Below are 19,040 nucleotides of genomic sequence, written 5' to 3'. Positions count from 1 at the left end.
GATTTCTAAAGCTAAGCTCGATGGTTTGGAGCCTGTCAGGCCCCAAAATCCTAGCTGCCTTCTTTAAAAAAAACAACTTTGAATAATACTCAGGTGATACAATAAAAAATGCAATCACATTTTGCACACAGAAAAACTATGGCAGTCTGTCCTAATGTCTTACCTGCACATTCTGGGTTGTCTTCATTGAAATTGATTGCAAAGTCATGAGAGACCTGCAGATACATGGAAAGAAAAGAAGAAGACTGTTGTCAGAAAAATTATTCCAAGAAGACTTGTGGTTAAACACTCTTGACATTTTTCCTATGGTAAACCTGAGACCTTTCAAGCTTTCAGCCATTAAGTGTGAAATACAGTCCCAGCTGGAGCTCCCCACAGAACCAAAGTAGCAAAACTGGAATCAAACTTGTCAATAACAACAAAATAACAACAAGATGGCACAAAGAAAACCCACCCAAATACATAAAAAATCATATAAATATGGTGACAGGATTGGGCTATCAGTGCTGGGCATAGAAGAGGAATCTATTCCAGAGGTGATTTCAATGCCACCTCTCCCTAGCTCAGCATCTCAGACTGCAGGAGAGAGAAAGCAGGTTATAATACAGCACTGAGAGCAGAAACTCAGGTCTCTTCTGCATCCTGACCTCACTGTGTGAACAGTTCCTCATCTAAGGCCAAGGAGTACTGGGAAAGTAATTCTCCAGAGAAATCAAGGATCCACTGTGGAATAGTAGTGTAAGAAGTGTAAGGAGCCTAAGTTGGTTAAAAAGTTAGATTAGTCTGGGGGGTAATAAATAAAAAAACCCCCTGAAGACTCTTGGTTTTCCTTGCATGTAGTGAATATTCCAATCTCTATCTCTCTCTCTCAATCTATCATTAAATCCTACAGAGCAGTTTTCTAAAAGAAATCACTGTGAATACAACAAAGTTGTTGATTTTCTAACAAAACAAAGTATTTTGTCTTTGGTGCTCTGGGAAAACTATACAAGACTTTTCTATGCCTAAATAATGCTAGGCACTGTAAGTCTCCAGTTCCAGAATTCCTCTTTAATGTTTATTCTTTCCTGCAGTTTTTTTTTTTCAGATTCCTTTTTATTTCTTTTTTTGATCACTGAAAAGTCTTGAATCCTTTTAATCTCTTTGGTTCTGAAGCCCAGTCTCTTAATTTTGTCTTAAATTTTCTTGAATGAAAAATCCCAGATTTTGTCTCGCAATGCATAATGTGTGAAAAAAAAAAAAAAAAAAAAAAAAAATAAATATTTTTGTTTTAAAAAAAGGAGAATTTAAAAAAAAAAAATATATATATATTTGACTTGCAAAAAGTGGATATGACTGAGAGCTTAGCAGGTAATTTGCATAATTTAAAGTTGTATTTTGGTATATCATCCCAGATTTAAGAAGGCATTTATACATTTATACATATATATATATAGCTAGCTGCAATTACACACATTTAAAGCTTTATAGATCTCTGTAGGATCTTCACAGTGATAAGGAAAGCAACCTCCTGTACAATGGAACCAGGATTATTTGCAGGAAGAGATTTATTTGTTGGATGTTGCCGTTTCATTTGCTAGTTTAGACTTGACAACACAGTATGGAAATTGGTCTATGGCTAAGGGACCCGTAGATAAAATATGTGACTACAGAGAAGCTTCTGTGAAAGTGAAGTGGTGTAAGTTAAGTTGGCTAATTACTGCCAAAGAGAGATTTTTGTAGAGAAATTGAATTTCCCCATCATATGGTAGCCTTGCTTACCACAGTGATGCCTACCATTATTAAGAGGTTAAATAAAGCAGTATTTCTACCATGATGGGAAAGGAATGAAGCAAAACCTCACTGAGAAGTCTGCAGTTACCTCAGCCAAGCCAGGAATTCAGTATGCCTACACCAAGCATCAGTCTTAGAGAGGGTTTTATGTGGGCCATTCAATCTACCCTACTTGGCCATGGAAGATAATGCAGAAAGTCCCTATCTATGTTCCTCATTGAGCAGCACAGAAGATCAGGGCTGCCAAATACACATCAGAGGTGCTCCAGAGCTCTTCTGCCTGGCTGCTCTGGATGTCTCTCAGTGCACTTTGCCCAGCTGGTATCTGCCAGTCTCATGATCAGCTGCAGGCCAAAGGTAATTGCATCTGTCAAGAACTGTTATGGGAGTTTTCAGTCATTGATATTTTTTGTTGTTGTTCAGTAGCCTTTCTTCTTCCTTTAGAGTTTCTGTATTTTGCCTTAACTGTGATATAAAAGCAAGGATGGCAATGCATGTTTATGTATTGCAGACTGATTCTTCCAACACTGTGCCTCTTGAATGATTTTATTTCTTTATTCCAAATGCATTTGAAATTATACCTAAAGGAAAATACTAATCTTTTCAAAAGCTATGAATACAGTGTTTTAATCTCACATGCAAGCATGGTTTGGGTGCTTTTGTTGCCATACCTCTTTCAGAATCACATAATGCAAACAATTTATCTGGTTCAGGGCTACGGCACCCACGTTATTACTTAAGAAAAATGCAGACAACAGTTCAGGCCAATAAGGAAAGCCCAAGTCTAGTCAATGTGCACATTGATCCAAAAAAATAATGCTATCTGAGCATTGGCTGCTATCCTCCTAAAGCAAATGGCCCTCATACATTGTGAGGGCTATTTGCTTTAGGAGCAAGTGTTAAAATGCACCCTGAAGGCAGCACAGGAAACACAATGAATGTGCAGAAGCATTGGCTTGTTTTCTATGCTCTCTGAGCAATATATCACAATTTAAACAAGACTTAAGTATAATGTGAAGGAGAGAAGTTCTTTGAGCAGCTCAATGATGGCTCACAAACAGGAAATCATGATCCAAGGTAGGTAAACAGCAGTTATTTTTAAAGAAGAGCTTCTCCAAATGCTCAGAACTCATCCCCTACTCTCTTAAGTAAAGCCAACTGTGCTTTAACCTGCCCCTTTTCTGTCTTCCCTGTGGTGGCCAGAACGGAAGTGTCCAAACCAGCAGAGACTTGAGACTCACGCCACATACTGAAGGTCTTACTGTACTTGGGCTGCTAGCTGATAGGACTCCATGTAAAGCTCATCCATATCAAAAGGTGGTTTGGATCAAACATTTAATGTTTTTGCTTTCTAAACAGTGCAAGGTGATGAGTTTCCCTCCTTCTTTTTGTTTTTTCCCCCCCGTTTCTAATTAAACATGCAAGGGCTTTGTGGCCAAAGGGCAAACCATGCAGATGACAGAAAACCAAAAGCTGGTAAATGGCATCTTTCTGATACTGAGTGACACAGCCCTTGAATGACACTCCCAGAACTTATAAACTAATGGCAAAAAGGAGGCAGAAGTGTGAACACCTAAGATACTGAAGCCTGAGAAAGCCTTGGGGGAACAACAAGACACTTGGCTGTTCAGAGACAGGCATGTTTGTATAATTTACGAGGGTGGTTTGTATTGTGGATCAATCTAACAATCAGGAAATCCTGGAATATGTCAGGTCACACAAATACAGAATGACTGCTTTACATCAGTACCTGGCATAGAGAACTTTGCCAAGAACTGCAGACCATGGTCTGTGGTGGAAGTCAGCCTCACACTAAGGAATGTCCTCACAAAACCCTGAGTGTGTCATGGACCCTGGACTAAGTTTCAAATATGAAGCTGACGCTCTGCTCAGCCCTCCTCTCTTACCATCAATCCATAAAATCAATCCATAAAAGGGAAGGAGAGAGAAAGGCTGGCATGCTGAGGTGATTACATGGGATCAGCCTGGTGTGACTTGGGCTGCTGCACAGAACTGCACTCAAAGCCTGTAGCTCAAGACATTCACATGCATTTGGCTCTGTATTTATCTTTTCCCTCTGCAGGGCTCCAGATACATTCTCTAGCAGATACCATCATGGATGCAGGATTATTAAACCACAGCTGTCCAGGAACTTCCTACACCAGGAACATACTATTTCTCAGGTAACTCCTGAAAGGTTTTTAACAAGTAAAATAAGTAGCTCTTACATACATTATGATACCGATTACAGTGACAGCATTTCTGAGGATATGACAATTAAATAAACAGTACAGAATATTTTTGCTAAGAGAGGCTATAGAAATGTTGTTTCTTACCACCATACAATGCCTCCATTGTCCGTACATACACAGTGACAAACACCTGCAGTTTTCCATCAATGTGATGGCACCCATGAGTCTCTTGGAAGAATCATAACCATACTTCCACATGCTTATGACCACTTCAGTAGAAAAATCACACTGATTTAACATGGAAGGTAACTTATTTCCCCTATATTGGGATGCAGTGAAATTCATCCTCATAGCATGGCCCTTGTTAGAAAGGTTTTTCTAATTTAGGCTGAAAGGAAAGGAGAATTTCCTAGTTGATGAGAATTTTTGAGATTTCTCAAAAAATTATTTCATGAACTCAGAAAGTTCAAGTCACAAACAAAAACCCTACCTTGGAATCTGAAAAATAATAAATCCCCCAACATTGATAAAGCAACTTGCTGGAAAGCTTTTGAACTGTGCAAAGTCGTTCTATTTAAGTTTCATTGAAACTTGTTATTCTATTTTGGCCTACACATTTTTTAAACCCCTTTAACTGAATTTCCATTTTTAAAATAAGAAGCTATGGTTTTTATTTATTTTCAAATGCTGAATATGGATGCATGAATTCTGAAAATTAGTAATCCTTTTTTCCCCCTCTCTAGAATGTTGAATTCATTTAAATTAACCTCCATGTCCCAGATAGCTCCAGCCTTCCTCTATGGTGATGGTACTAGGACTACTTGGCAAACAATCTGACAAATTCAGACATCTAGGAATGCTTTCTTAATAATTTAAATAGAGATTGTCAAAAATCCATGAACAATAGATGCATACAAGTGTAAATGCCAAAATTCACTATGTTGGACACTTATCTGTGAATAAACTGAATGCTATTAAGCCACTTCCAGTCAGAAAACTAAATATGAAATGCCTGCATATTTTGCAAAAGCTTAAGACACTAATGAATTTCAAGTACTCTTGCTCAAAAGCTATTATTTTCAGAATGCTCATTAATCAAATAGTTTGGGAGCTGGACAGCTTGTGTTTCTCGCTAAGATACATTGTACACATTTCTGCTTGGCAAAGCTGGGCCATTTATTTTCCTTTATACTTCATTTTTGTGCATGCTGTCCAGTTTTCTTGTCTAAATCCGAGTTGCATGGTTAAGGAGACAAATTCTGTTTTGTCCCTTGGTCTGTTACACATCCTTCTACTGGTTCTTTTTTTTGTCAGGTTTGCATTTATTTTGGCCTTCAGTCTCCTGAAAAGTGCAGGAATCGTAAAGACCACAGCTTTTTCAAGTCTCTTACCTGTCCAACAAATCAGTGCAGGTCAGGGTTGTAAAGATGCTGCACTGTGTCTGTAACTGCAGTGAGTTTGTCTCCAGCACACATTCATGGCAAAATCAGGGAATGAAGCTTTCACTAAAAATACAGAAATAACCAGGGCTGTCTTAAAACAAACTGTAAATTGCTTAATACCTATTCATGTGTCAGCTTGCAATTCTTCTTTAGGAAAGAGGCCTTCACTAATGGCAATACACCTGTCATAGGGTTAACCCAATTTGAACTTGCTTTTAATTTTAACAGTAAGTCCTGTGCTCCTGTGTGGTTTTTCAGCTCCTTTGAGTCCTGCCTGCTAAGAAGTCAGTGTGTGTGGTTTGCTTTCTTTCTTCCTCTTCACTGTGACCTTTCACAGCTGTGTCTAAGCCCATATTATCTGCCACCTCTTCACTTTACATCAGACTTCTCAGATGCTTCCTCTAATTGAAAAAAAAATAAATAAAGGCATGGGTTGTAGACACTGCTGTGGAATAACTGGCACATTCTGCAAGTTTTGTATGATAGAAACTCACAAAGGGAATATTTCTCTCAGAGGTTTTCTGAGAACAAGGAGCAGGGTGACGTGTTTGTCAGGTCTCGGTGGAAGAAGATCATATTGTCAAATATTAGATGAAAGATCTCTAGACTGATGAGGAATGATATATATGGCAAGTCTTGCTTCCTTCACTCCCACAGATTCCTTATGCCACTAAGAAACTGCTGGTTTTCTGCTAACAGTTGAAGTGTGTCATTTGGAGTGGAAATGAGGGAAAATAAAGTCAACACAACATAGCAGTGTGCTCTTGAAATGGAAATTCTGTAGAAAGCATAAATAAAAACAAGATTTAAAGGGGTACAACATCAAGAGATTTATGAAGAGCCTGCAGAGATGGATACTGACATAGTTCAGGAAAGAAGCTATGTTGTTTACGTTGTATGGAGGCTCCATGGTTACTCAGGAAGCCTTGGCAGTGGGAATAATTTCTTCCATAGCCCTAGCAATTTGCTGTCTACTGAAACAAATAGAAGACCAGATGCTGGAGTGCAGAGACCAACATACTATGAGCAGGTTAGATCCCTTCATTAGGACTGGAAGCTTGAAAACAGACACTCTAAATTAACGAGAAGCTGATTTATCCACATGATGGGGTCAGAGCTTAGATGTTCTCATAATGACTCAACCTAAATTTGAAGATGTAAATTATTACAGTGGCACTGCTCTCCTTTAGTAAAACAAATATATGGTATGTATGACTTGTAATACCTGTGACTGAAAACATGAAAAGATCATTTGAATAGCACAAGATCTGCACCACTGCTGCAGTGTCTATAGTGTTACCATATTTTTGCAGCAGGAAATAAGAAGTTAAGGAAGAAACTTGGGAGTGCTTTTTTCCTACAGTCTCTGTTACTTCTAATTTTATCAGTTTCTTCTCTGTTTCCTATGCATCTTTGCTATGTTCCATATCAAACACCATTGCTGGCTTTGAATTAACTTTATAGCAGTGTAGACTAAATTACTGAAGGATTTTCAGGTTTATTGGTCTTGACTTAATAATGCACCATGATGAGGCTGACTCCTCACTCTTGAAGGATGTATCTTTCAATTCTGAAGTGCATTCAAAGCCAAGCAGGGACTCAAAAGTGTTGATATTTTAAGAAGACAGATACTTTTATGGACTGTGTAGAGTATCACAGGGCGGGACTGAACAGTAGCACAGATGACTGTTAACTCCTCATGCGGTTCCAGCTGAATGTGCCCATGACAGACACCGAGCTGATTATTTGTCCCCATCTGTTGCCCAGAAGAGTTAGTCCCCTGCAACATGGTTCTTGTCTTCTTCAAGGTTTTATTATGTTTGCAAGCTGAAGTCATGTCATTTTGTCTTTGTCACTTTCTGTCAGAAGTTTCCATAGCAGAGATTAAAGATGTTGTTCTGGTCTTCACCTGCATCTCCATTTACTTTGGGACTTTTTTATTTAGTCACATATATGTAATCCACAAGCAAGCAGCCCCATCTTCTAAGTTTACCCTTACTTTTCAAAATCTGAAGGCCCTCAATCATCCTTTTCTTGCTTTGAGAAGTTAGCAACAGGCAGACTGTTCAGGAGAGCTCATGCTATGGGATAAGACTCTTCATTCATGCGTGCACTACTAAGTTCATTGCAAGTCTCTGAGTTTCTTAAGGGTATTTGTCAGGAAATTATCCAAACACTAATTTAGCCAAAGCAGAAAATCAATTGGTGTTGGTGATTTTAGGAATGAATATCTGATTACACAGACCACCAAAGTTACTTTCTGGCAAGACATCTGTTTTCCAGCTAACACCTGAAATGTGCTCTCACAATCAGTTGAGAAGGATGATACTGGGGTCTAACAAACTGGTATGTTGCCAAAAGGCTCATGTGATCTGAAGCATCAGTGCCACCAGCTGATTATTCTGGCTGGGAAGAGCAGTTTTATGCTGTGAACTTTATTATACTTCTGTCACCTGGAAACCACTGAAAAGACTTCAGCTGGCACAGTAACACCTTCCTTCAAGAAGTCCTTAGATAAGGATGGCTCTCTACAACTGAAAAAGTTGCAAGTTTTCCCCCATGCACTGACGGTCACCTCACAGATGATGGAACAACCAGGCCCTGGTACACCACCTTAAATAGCAGTGATGGTTGTCAGCTGCTGCAGTTGGATCAAACATACAACAGACACAGATGTTCTGAGCTCATAATACCACATTAAAATGTATATCAGAGTTCTGGAAGCTGTCTCTGACTTTAGAAAGCATTAACGCTAGTGTTACACTTCAGAAACAAAGCAAGACAAAACACCTTGTCAGGCACAGACAAGCTTAGAAAGCAATGTTGTTAAAATATATGTTAACTTACCTTAGACATCTGTTTGCAAGACACATATCAAATTTGCTGTACATCACTACTGTTGTTCTTCTGCAGGTACCAAACCTACAAGCTGTGAGGAACACACTGGTGCATTTTTTTTCATGTGCTGATTCATGCATTACAATGCTGAATGCACACAATCCCTCTCAGAAATTCCCACTTGGCCAGTGTTCACCTCCCTACCCCAGCCACAGCCCAGAGACACAGCCCAGAGCAGGGCATACGGGGATACTGGATGAAATCTGCATGATCAGATGGCTAATACTTCTCTTTTCCAGACAGTATCTGAGTTGCAGAGTGCCCACCTAGATTTTGATTACTTATCTGTGCAGAACTACCTCTGTGCAACAAAGCATTTGAATTTCTACTTATTTCTTCTTAGGCCTTTCTCTGTTGGATACTCCTTCTTTCTCATCACTGTCTACACTCCAACCCTACCAGATGGCATATTTATGCTCACAATTGCAGCATCACTGCAGAGCACTCTCTTTTTTTTTTTTGTTTATAAGTACCACTTCTCTCCAGCATGGCTACATGCTCTTGCATTTCTCTTCCTGGTATTGACCATGTCCACCATGACACTGAGATTTGCCACAGAGCAAAATTCTTCTCAAGTATTTATTTTCAGGAAGATGTTTGACAAGGGATGATCAAAACATCATTTCTCCTCTTAGCATCCACTAACAAAGCTTTGCCAATGCCACAAAATATTTTGGGTCTCAAACAATTATTTTAAGTCTAGCCCTGCCTGATTTCTGTTTTCAGTGAGGTATCACTGGGTGAGAAAGCCAGATGGAAGAAAACAAGCAGAGGAGCTATTCCCATTTGCCCCTGCCCTGCCCTGCACCATTTCTCCCTCATTTTGTGCCTCATAACTCAAGGAAATTAGAAAATTACACTTAGGCACCTACTTTGTATTCTGGGGGTATTCTTGCTCCAAATCCAAAGGCTGGGAACATTTTGTCACTGGAAAAGAATGAAAAAAATATAAGAGTACCCACAGAGAAATGCAAATTGTTACAATAAACATTTAGTCCTCTGTATGCATTCGTGAGAAATACAAAGCGGCACAGAAATGGCTTTTAAGTCAAGTGAGGGCAGACTGGAAGGGTACTGGATTGGAGAAGTGGGGTTGTGTGCTGAACAGAAGGGGGGGAGTGGAAGATTTTTCAGGTGAGCTCCTAGTATTTTTGGGAAATTAAAATCACTTGGAGAATACTGAGGGATCAGTATTGTATGTCTTGTGCTTCTCCCACAAATGCAATAACAAGTCTGTATTACCCACTCTTTTGTGTTACCTGGCTGAAGCAAGAGAGTTTGTTGACTGAACAGCCTGTAACAACATTTATTTCATATAAGTAGGGATGTGCTCCCCCAGCTCAGAAAATGGGTCTAGCAAAGATGACTCAGATTAAAAGTGTTTGCAAATTTGGGTTCTTACAGTTGTCCAGTTGCTCAAAAGGGACTTCCTAAAATATCTGGAAGGGGCACTTTCATGCTCCCAAAACTGCAGGTTCTGTAAAGCTTTCTACCTGCGTCTTTAGTAGTTCCACTAAAACATGAGATTAATTTACTTAGACATCGATTGACTGATAACCCGCCAAAATGCCTTGAAAGTTTGCTTTCAGACACTACAGTGAGGTTATTCTACCCAAGTAAAATCTGCAAGAGAAAAAATACCTGATTCAGAGAACCTGGAAACTTCAAAGCTGTTAATACCCTTTCAGAAATGCAATGTCTCACACAGCCCACATGCTGTCAAGCTGCCTCTTCCCAGATGGCAAAGTGGAAAACAACAAGCTGCAAGGAATGTCTTGTCCCTGAGTCAGCAAAGCACTTGATCACACACACTTGAGGTTAACAATTCACTCAAACATATGCTTAATTCTAGACACATCCTGAAGTCTCACTGATGTCACTGAACTGTACTCCAGTCCTCTGATGAATCAGACTTGTTTTATCCTAGTCTACTTACAGGGTTTCACGGCCCTTGGAAAAGTTGAGTTCCAACTACCATGATTGGAACTTTTAAAAATTCCCAGGAGAGGCCAGCAGCTTCAATTTTTTTGGTGTAGTTCAAGAGATGGCCACTCTACGTATCAACTGAGTAATTCAGATCTCAGACATACTCCAAAAAGATAATAGCACCCATTAAAGCTGCTTGGTTCTTTTGTCTGGCATAGGCTGTTAAAGGCCTCATGATATTTCTGATACAACCTAAAGAAAAACTGAAGGCCTTAAAAGAAAGCAGAACTGTGTTCCCTCTGCTGCATAGATCTTGTGAGCACAGTTCTGTGTACCATATGTTACACCATGTGACAATGGATCTTGGAAAGGAAGACTAACATCATTTGCATGGTAATGAAACAATTTTTTTCCCAAGAGATGTCAGAAATGAAGTAGCTGCTGACATTCAATGCTAACCACCTGCTGATATCATTCTCTTTGATTAAACACTTCTGTAAGCGGGAAAGCCCTTACAAATGCATGCAGAGAATTCAGGCACACACTTTGAGGGCAAGAAATAAGAAACCATTAGAAAAGAATCCGGGGGCGGGGGGAGAAATCTTGTTTTACATCAATGATTAAGCATAGCTGGATTAGAAAATCAAACTCTGCTGAGCTGCAGCTAATTGATTTGGGGCAAGAACAAACAAAGGCTAAAAAAGAATTTTACTTAGAATTTTACTGAGGTAGAACATAAGGGTCTAAGTTCAATGTTGGCAGCAGTTATATAACTGGGAGATGCCTAAACCCATCCAGTGCCTGCATTTCTACTGCAATGTTTCTGGAGTGTAAACAAGCGTAGGCACTCTTATATCTACAGCTCCATCTTCTGCTCTGCAGCAATTCAGAGACAGCAATAAGTCATACCTCCAGCAGCCTGGATTCTCCTTCTGGTGGCGAGACTCCCACATTCCCAGTCACACAGTGGCACAGCCCCCACTGTTATTCTACACCCAGAATACCTTACCTCCACAGTCAGGACACTTGCCTTTATATTTGAACCTCCCACATCTCATTTTTGAGTAAGTGCAACCATTACACTGTGAAAGAGTAAAGCATGATCATGTACACCCTCAGAATGGGGCTCCACATGGCTGCTTTTTAGAGGGAAGGACATGAATTCTAGAGAGCAGGGGTATCCTGGGGTCTTCTCCTGTGCTTAGTACTTTCTGTTGCCTCACCTAGAATAGCTCCACACTCTCATTAGGTAGCTCACCAGAATTTAGGTCCATATCTCTGGTAATCTGATTCAAGCTGCTGGGACCAAGAAATTAACTCTCATGTGCTACTGGAGCTTGATTTCTAAGGTAAGAAGGGAACCTTTTGACACTCATGACATCTCTTGCATTAAAAAACATCATCATGTTATCCCCTGACCACACCTCAAAAATTGCAGCGGACAGCTTTCAGAATAAAAATAAAATTTAAATTTATGGAACACTTTTCCTGCTATCACACAAAACAAAGTGTTTAGCTAATATAAAGGTCTCACTATTTAGTACGTGAGCAGTTTAATGGCTTAGTGGTATTTTACAATATAACCCCCTCTAGTCTTCCCATCTACCTCTCACTTCATTACATGAGAAACAAATCCAACAGCTGAGCCTGCAGCCCTCATTCTGCTTGTCCTGCACTCTGAGACACAGCAGGGAAAAAGTGACCCAGAAGGGCAGAAAAGAACTCTCTCTTCCAGGATAATCCCTTATGGTATAGGGGTGTGTGTGAACTGATCTAAAAGACCCAGGGCTATCATGGCAGCATGCAGAAGAAAGCAGAGCAGCTTCCTGGCTTCTGGAAGATATGCCAAGGTCTAGGCCATCCAGGAACTTAAACTGGAGTCAGAAAATGAAAAGAAGGTTTGCTCCTGCCTCAGGGGTGAATTGCATGCATCAGGGACTCCAGCCCTGTTTCCTAGCCTGGCGTTTCAGTAGGAAAGGGATCTGCTCTAATGACTTTTCTTCCTTTGTAATTTAAACTCACTCAAAAGAAGAAAAGTGAGAACCAGTTTTCTTTTCCTTTGTACTGCTTGCTCAGACATTTGGGTGTCATTTATAGCAGGAAAAGGTCTTTGACCCTGGCTGAAGCAATGGGACACGGCCATAGGCATGATCAGTGAGCACCCTCCCTGGTGCAGTGCTAGTTCCTGCCAACCAGCACCCTCAGAGACTTCCCAGGGACAGTGCTGGGTCCAGCTGTGCCTGACGCTGCTCCTAAATGCAGTCTGGGCATCACCAGTTTGTGCTGGGAGGAAGAAAGCTGAGACACAAGGACACGGGCAGTGTCATGTCCTCGTCCTCAGGCAACCTCAGGATCTGTGACTTGTTTTGTTTAAAGCTAGCCAGAGTTCTTGGCACATGCAGGGAAACTGCCTGCACTGTCCTGCTGGAGGCAGACTGCTAAAGAGAAAGGACAGGAGAGAAACATGGAACTGGAAAAACAAGCTGCTTCTATAGAACCTGAAACTTACAGTATCAAGAAAGACATGGCAGAATCTTTACAAAATTACTCTGTCATGTCTACTTCACCTTTTATATTTTCTTTGTTTTACATAGTTCTTTGAAAATTTAAACACAGTGTAACTTTCAAAAAGCTGAAGTACTTGACATGAAGATCAAAAAAGCAGAAGCATCAGACTCTGGTTTTTATACCTGGTTATTTAAGGACATGAGTAATCATGCAAGCATAGATGTATATGGCTTCTGGTAGTTTTTCAGTCAAACAGGCATATACTGAAAGATACCCAAGACTGAGCAGATCTATGTTATACCCTAAAAAAAAATCAGGGAGAGTGTTCAGGTTCAGTGTTCATATTGATAAATGTAAATTAATGCGCACAGAAATTAATTGTCAGGGCTCCAAGACTGCAGTCTTCTGACCAGAAATACAACCAGTTAAAAAAAAGTCCCTCAGTAACCTCAACTATAACATACCACATAGCAGAAAATAATATCTGAAAATAACCCATATTGTCCTTTTGGGACATTGCTCAGTTTTAGACACTCATCCTTCAAGCTATCTAGTTGGAACAGCGCAAGAGCAATGATAAATCAAAACACTAACAGGGGGAGAGAGAAGAAAGATTTCAGTGAGCTGTACTGCACATACAGAAAAGGAGATGAATAGAGGTAATAACTAAGATTTTGTAAATTGGTAAAAGTGATACAGATAATGATCCTGTTTTCTATTTCACTAGGAAGCCTAGTGCTACTGGAAGGAAAGAAATATGCTTATAATAAAGAGACAAAATTAAGAACATTTCAAAATCTTGTCTCATTAACCACTGGTGCCCTCTGACATGTAGTATCATTGAAACCAGGATATTACATTTATTCTGAAAAGGATTTGCTATTCCTAGTAATGAGAAGGAGAAAACTCTTCCACTAGGTAAAATTAATTAGTCAGACATTAGAGACATTTTGCAACCTCCTCAGAAGCCTCAGGGACAGACAATGCTTGAGACATTCACCAGTGCAGCAACACCTGTATTCAAAAAGGTTGCCAGGATTATGCTCTCTGAAAATCACTTCCTTTAAAAATCAAAATTTGGAATCTGAGTTCTTAATTGTATGGAGAAAAAAGGCCTAAGCCATTCTATATTAATTCTGAATTAATTAATTCTGAAAGATTAATTCCTAGCTAGCCACACTTACACAGCTTCTTTGGGACTAATTTTACTGGTTCCCATGAAAGCCTTTTGGTATGTAGCTATAGTTGTGCTAAAGTTTATCCTCCTGAAGTCAATCCATTTGCATGGATGCTACTTAACTGACCTTTCATACTCTCATCAGCATGAAAACCTGCTCACTTTATGCTAGAACAACACAGTAGCACAAACAATACTAATGATGAGGTGAATGGGGGGAAAAGGAAAAAACATGGAGTGAGAAGAGAGAAACACTAAGAGCCCATTTTTAGTTGTAAATACCTGAGAATCTTAAATTCACAGCTTGCGAAGAGAATACCTGACTAGAATCCCTGGATATTAAGCTGTCATTGTAATTTTGGTCTTGGGTCAGATCAGAATTACCAGAGAGGTATTTTGAAAGTACTGGATGCAGCAAAATCAATTACTATGCCTTTCACTTTCATTTCCAGTCTTAAAAGAATAAACTTTGGATTTGCTCCGCTTCACTTTTCTCATGATGAAATCAGATAATTTTCCTCCATTAGAAAGGAATTTCAAATTGACAAAATTAAAAAGAGAAGTGTGTGTTACACATGTAATTGAAGAAAGTGTGAATGTGAGGAGAGAAAGAAGGAGAGGAAAAGGGCATGGAAAGAGGAAGGGTGAGAACAGAGAGGAAAAAGGAAAGAAAAATATAGAAAACAGCAAATGCCACAAACAAAGTAGAGCTATCTCTAAACTCAATTAAAATAGTAATCTTTCATGTTCAGGGAGTGAACTGGAAGAACACGAGCTGAATTAAGTGGTTTTTTTCTAAAGCATATGAATGAATCATGTTTCTGAGTATATTATTTAGTACTTATCTGAAAAGGGCTTGATGCCAGTAAATTCTGAATCATAACAGCTTACACGGATTAACAACAGTTCCAAAGAAAATACAGAAATCATTTGAAATATTTAAACATTTTCAGCTCCCGCTTTGCAAGCAGAGCTGGGTAAATAAAGGAGATGATCTGGCATGGGGGTTAGAACTAGATGATCGTTAAGGTCCCTTGCAACCTAAGCCATTCTACGATTCTATGATCAAATAGGGCTAAATAAAACCATTTCAGTGGAAGGGACCAGAGTCCATCCACTTCACCACTTGCAGTCTTGCACAGCCACCTTGCTCCTCCAGGATGCAGACCCAGGATGCAGACCCAGGCTGTGGTCCAGCTCTCAGCCTGCCCCAGAGTCAGAAAGACCACAAGAGTTCAGCAGTAGCAGTGTTTTCACCCACTAATCTGTATTCTCCTCTAAGGGATTGCTACTCTGTCACCACATATTCACTGTGTGGTTACGTCTGGTTCGATACAACCACATCTCTGGTTTCGGCCAGGTTACTGCATGTTTAACCAAACCTGCTCTGTGCCTAACACAGCTTGGCATTCAGTCCATAATGCACAGTGATTTCTAATGGAGTAGCAAGGATAAGCTGATTATCATACATCTTGATCACAAAAGAGAGCTGGGAGCATGCAAGCCAGTGGTAAATCACTGCATCAGTACATCGTTTGGGCTATCACAGAGACGCTACGTAATCTGGTGCAAAATCCTGACACTAAAATTCACTCACTATCTTTAATTACAGCTCCCAGGCACCTTAGGGGAGCTGGAATCTGCTGAATACTGAGAAATAGGTACTGTCATGTAATTGCAATTCAAAAATATGAAGCAACGCCTGTCTCACCTGCGGGGGAAACAGATAATGAAGCAGGGGAATACAAATTCCCTGAAGCTAACCATCAAAAGGCATCAACTCATGAAATAACTACAAAGCCAAATCCAGGAACAATGGATTTAAACTCCCCCTTGTTAACATTAAAAGAATGGCACAAGAAGCTCTACAGGGTAAAAATAGCAAGTAAATGCAGAAATTCCTAGGCTGGGGAAAAGTAAATACACACAGAAAAAAAAAAGTCATTAGAGCTTGAGGGAGGAGTAGGTTAAGCAAAAGGAAATGGCAGTGAGATCAATCACTTGCTAGAAGGATAGCCTAATAAAATAACATACTCAGGAAGGTGAGACAAAATGTCAAGCTTCCCTGCAAGATAACAAATAAATTGCAGTGACCTGATTTATGCCTACATGAATGACCCAATTCAGGAAAATGCATCTTGAAAAAGAAATGAGATTCTACAACTGGGAATAAACTAGGAAAGGGTATGCTGCAAGACACTACAGTGAGTTGTCTTTAACTTCTTAAACCAGGCAGTTTTCAGTCCGTCTTGTATTTTAAGAGGTTTCACATATATCCCTCCAAAACCCTAACTCTGTATATAGTGATTTGTCTTATCTGTGGGATTATGTATAGAAAACTGTACCATCACTGGAAAGGTAATTCTCACACAAACTGAAATCTCAGGTATTTAAAACTCGACATGTCTTGAAGGCAACACTGCAGGCAGGAGGCTGAACTCCATCATGTAAGGTACAGGTTGTGAAGAACCCCAGACTGACCAGTGATGGGGCCCTGCCCTCCTGAACCACGAGTGTGGCTTACAGTGTGTACTGCACTAAGCAAGCACAAGAACAAAAGCTTTGCCACCACATAGGCACATAGTTCTGTCCTTTTTTACAAATTACATTGAAAAGGGCTGGTCAGAGATCTTCCTCTGAAAGAGTTTTATATCAGAAAATATCTATCCGTAAGGGGTATGCTGGGAAGAGGGAAATAGAGGACTGCATTGCAATATATATACAGAGAGTTGGTGGGAGAAGAATTTCTCATCAAATGCTCTCGAGAAAAAAATGAACTTTCTAGGATGAGCAGGATAAAACCTTTATAGAGATTATACAGTGACTTAATGTGATCAAATGGGCTGTTGGTGTACTTTTCCCAAAAGCAGAATGACTTTAAGTCAAAATGAAGAACACTAACAAAATAAATTAGAGCAATACCATAATTGAAGTATGCTGATGACTAAACATTCAGCTAGGCAGCACTGAATATGCAGGAGGAAATGGGCTACTATCTTCTGTTCATCTGATCATTTGGAATCTCTGACCAAAGATAATTTCACCATAATTTGGAGGCAATTCTAAGATAGTAAATGCAACCTAGTTCACAAGAATTGCCTAGCTTTAATGAAGAGCAATTGGACCCACAAACCTGTTAAACTCAGGCATGGTATTCATTTACCCCACAGATGAGTTTCCAAATGTGAATAATTTGCTTCTCAGCTATATGCTTATATAATGGAGTAGATGACTAAACTAGTTACATACTTAAAAATGCAAGGAGGAAAGTCACACTTCTGAAATTGTGGAGATGCTTGCATTGACTAAAGATGTACTAGAACAGCATCAAATGGCATCAGTGAAAACAACAAGAGAAATTGCTCCTTTACTTATGCTTGTTTACTTATACTTCACACAGATGTGTAGTCTCTACAGTAGCAGTTGGTGGAATGCAATTTTTGCAGGGTTTTATACTGCACGTCATTTTCTTCAGAAAGGAATTTTGACAGAGAAATCCCTACAGTACCAGTCTGCACCACTGTAGGACAGTGCCAGGTACTGCACTGACCAATGCTCTTCAGAGGAGATTTCAAACTGAGTTGAGAAATAATAAAGACCACATAGAAAAGCCATGTAGAAGGTTCAGATTTTGAGGTATCTACCAGCTGACAGAATGTAACAGATGTCTGAAAAGCATTTGGAGGAAACTGCAGCTAAGCAGTTTCTTAACAAAAGAAACTTGGAAGGGACTGCTCGTGACTGGTGCACTGGCATAGGAACTGAGTTCCTGGAAGAAAAGAGACAAAGAAGACACAAAGATGAAAACTCAGCAACAGAAAAGGCAGAGCTGTAAGAATTGACAGGATCTGCCCAGATAAATGGCCCGCATAAATGTATATAAATGTGTGTGTGTCTATAAATACATGTACACACACAGGTGCATGTCTGTATGCATGTACATTTGCAGAAGAAGCCATTATGAAGTCCTCTTCTCAACACAGTTGGTGTATGAGACTAATTCTCCTGTACTGAGTCTTGGGATAAAAAGTGGTGATTGTGGAAACCCCTACATGGCAGCAGTCTACAAATTCTACAAGGGCAAATACTGAATATACATTTTTATTTATTGTGTAATCGTGCCAGTCTAGGTCCTCAGCTATTAAAGCCAAGGATTTTCACTCCAGTTTGATGATGGAAACTATTAGTGATTCCTTTTTGCCAGTGCAGTTCTAGACCTGGGTTATCCAAACACTTCAGAATATGTTTACCCACACCCGAGCTTACTGACAAACATAAGCTACAAGTTTTTCTGTACAGGTTACTGTTTCTCCATTTTTCTTTTGTTGTATGTCTAGGCAAATTTGGTCCTATTAAAGCACTAAATAAAAAGATCCATGTCTTTTCCCTCAAGAGTTTTAAATTTGTTTAGATATGGTAATCAGCTTTTTTGCTAAACAGCCTCCAGAAAGGTTGTTTCTGTAATTAAAGTGATAAAGAGAGATGCTTAATAATTAAGCATATTTTTATTTACTGATCTGCATGAGTAGATAAAATTTTAACATCTACAGTTCTATGTAGGGAGTTCATGAAATATTTAATGTCACATATAGTGCCAATTATTCTAGGCATCATTTTTTTTGCCCCAGTTTTAATGAACTACTATTATACTACTATCACAATCAAAGCAAGGTTCTGTTTTTCTCTTTGTGTCTGGCAAAATTACCTCAAGGTATTTAAGACAGATCCTTCCAGCCAAGGTAACTTTTTGACTCTTCATCCACAAACCCAAACAGAGCTTCAGAATGAAGTGACCTGTTAGGTCTTGGGGATAAAGCTTTGATTACTAAAGCAAGGTGTAAACTCTGGGATCTCTCTCCACTTAAATCCTTAATTGAAACCACAGTATTTAAGCATGGACTGATATTTGTATTTGGGACTAACTGCACTGATTTGTATATGACTTTCACAACATGTACTGTGTTACATATCTCTTGTCCTCTTTCTCCTCTCTAACTGCCCTCTGCTGGTGTCTGAGGAAAAGTATTTCTGGGACAGTTGGAACTTTCACCAGGCCTATATTTTTTTTCACTTCTTAGTTCTACACCAAAAGGTACAAGCTGGGCTGGGAACCCTGGTCCCTTT

The 19,040-nt window shown here is 39.5% G+C and overlaps 1 protein-coding gene across 1 annotated transcript in view; it reads right to left on the bottom strand.

The window, feature by feature from the left end:
- CPNE4 (copine 4) overlaps positions 1 to 19,040 on the bottom strand; it is a 188,893-nt gene that overhangs the window by 14,133 nt on the left and 155,720 nt on the right. The window contains exons 12-13 of the mRNA XM_008633911.2: positions 9,178 to 9,232; positions 164 to 215 (exon numbers count right to left, since the gene is read on the bottom strand). Of these exons, the coding sequence (XP_008632133.1) occupies positions 164 to 215; positions 9,178 to 9,232 (107 nt within the window). The remainder of the gene's footprint in view (positions 1 to 163; positions 216 to 9,177; positions 9,233 to 19,040) is intronic.

This window comes from Corvus brachyrhynchos, unplaced genomic scaffold (genome assembly GCF_000691975.1).
Source record: "Corvus brachyrhynchos isolate BGI_N302 unplaced genomic scaffold, ASM69197v1 scaffold94, whole genome shotgun sequence".
Taxonomy (NCBI): domain Eukaryota; kingdom Metazoa; phylum Chordata; class Aves; order Passeriformes; family Corvidae; genus Corvus; species Corvus brachyrhynchos.
Note: the sequence above shows the minus strand (reverse complement) of the source record. Positions and strands in the feature narration are given on the sequence as shown.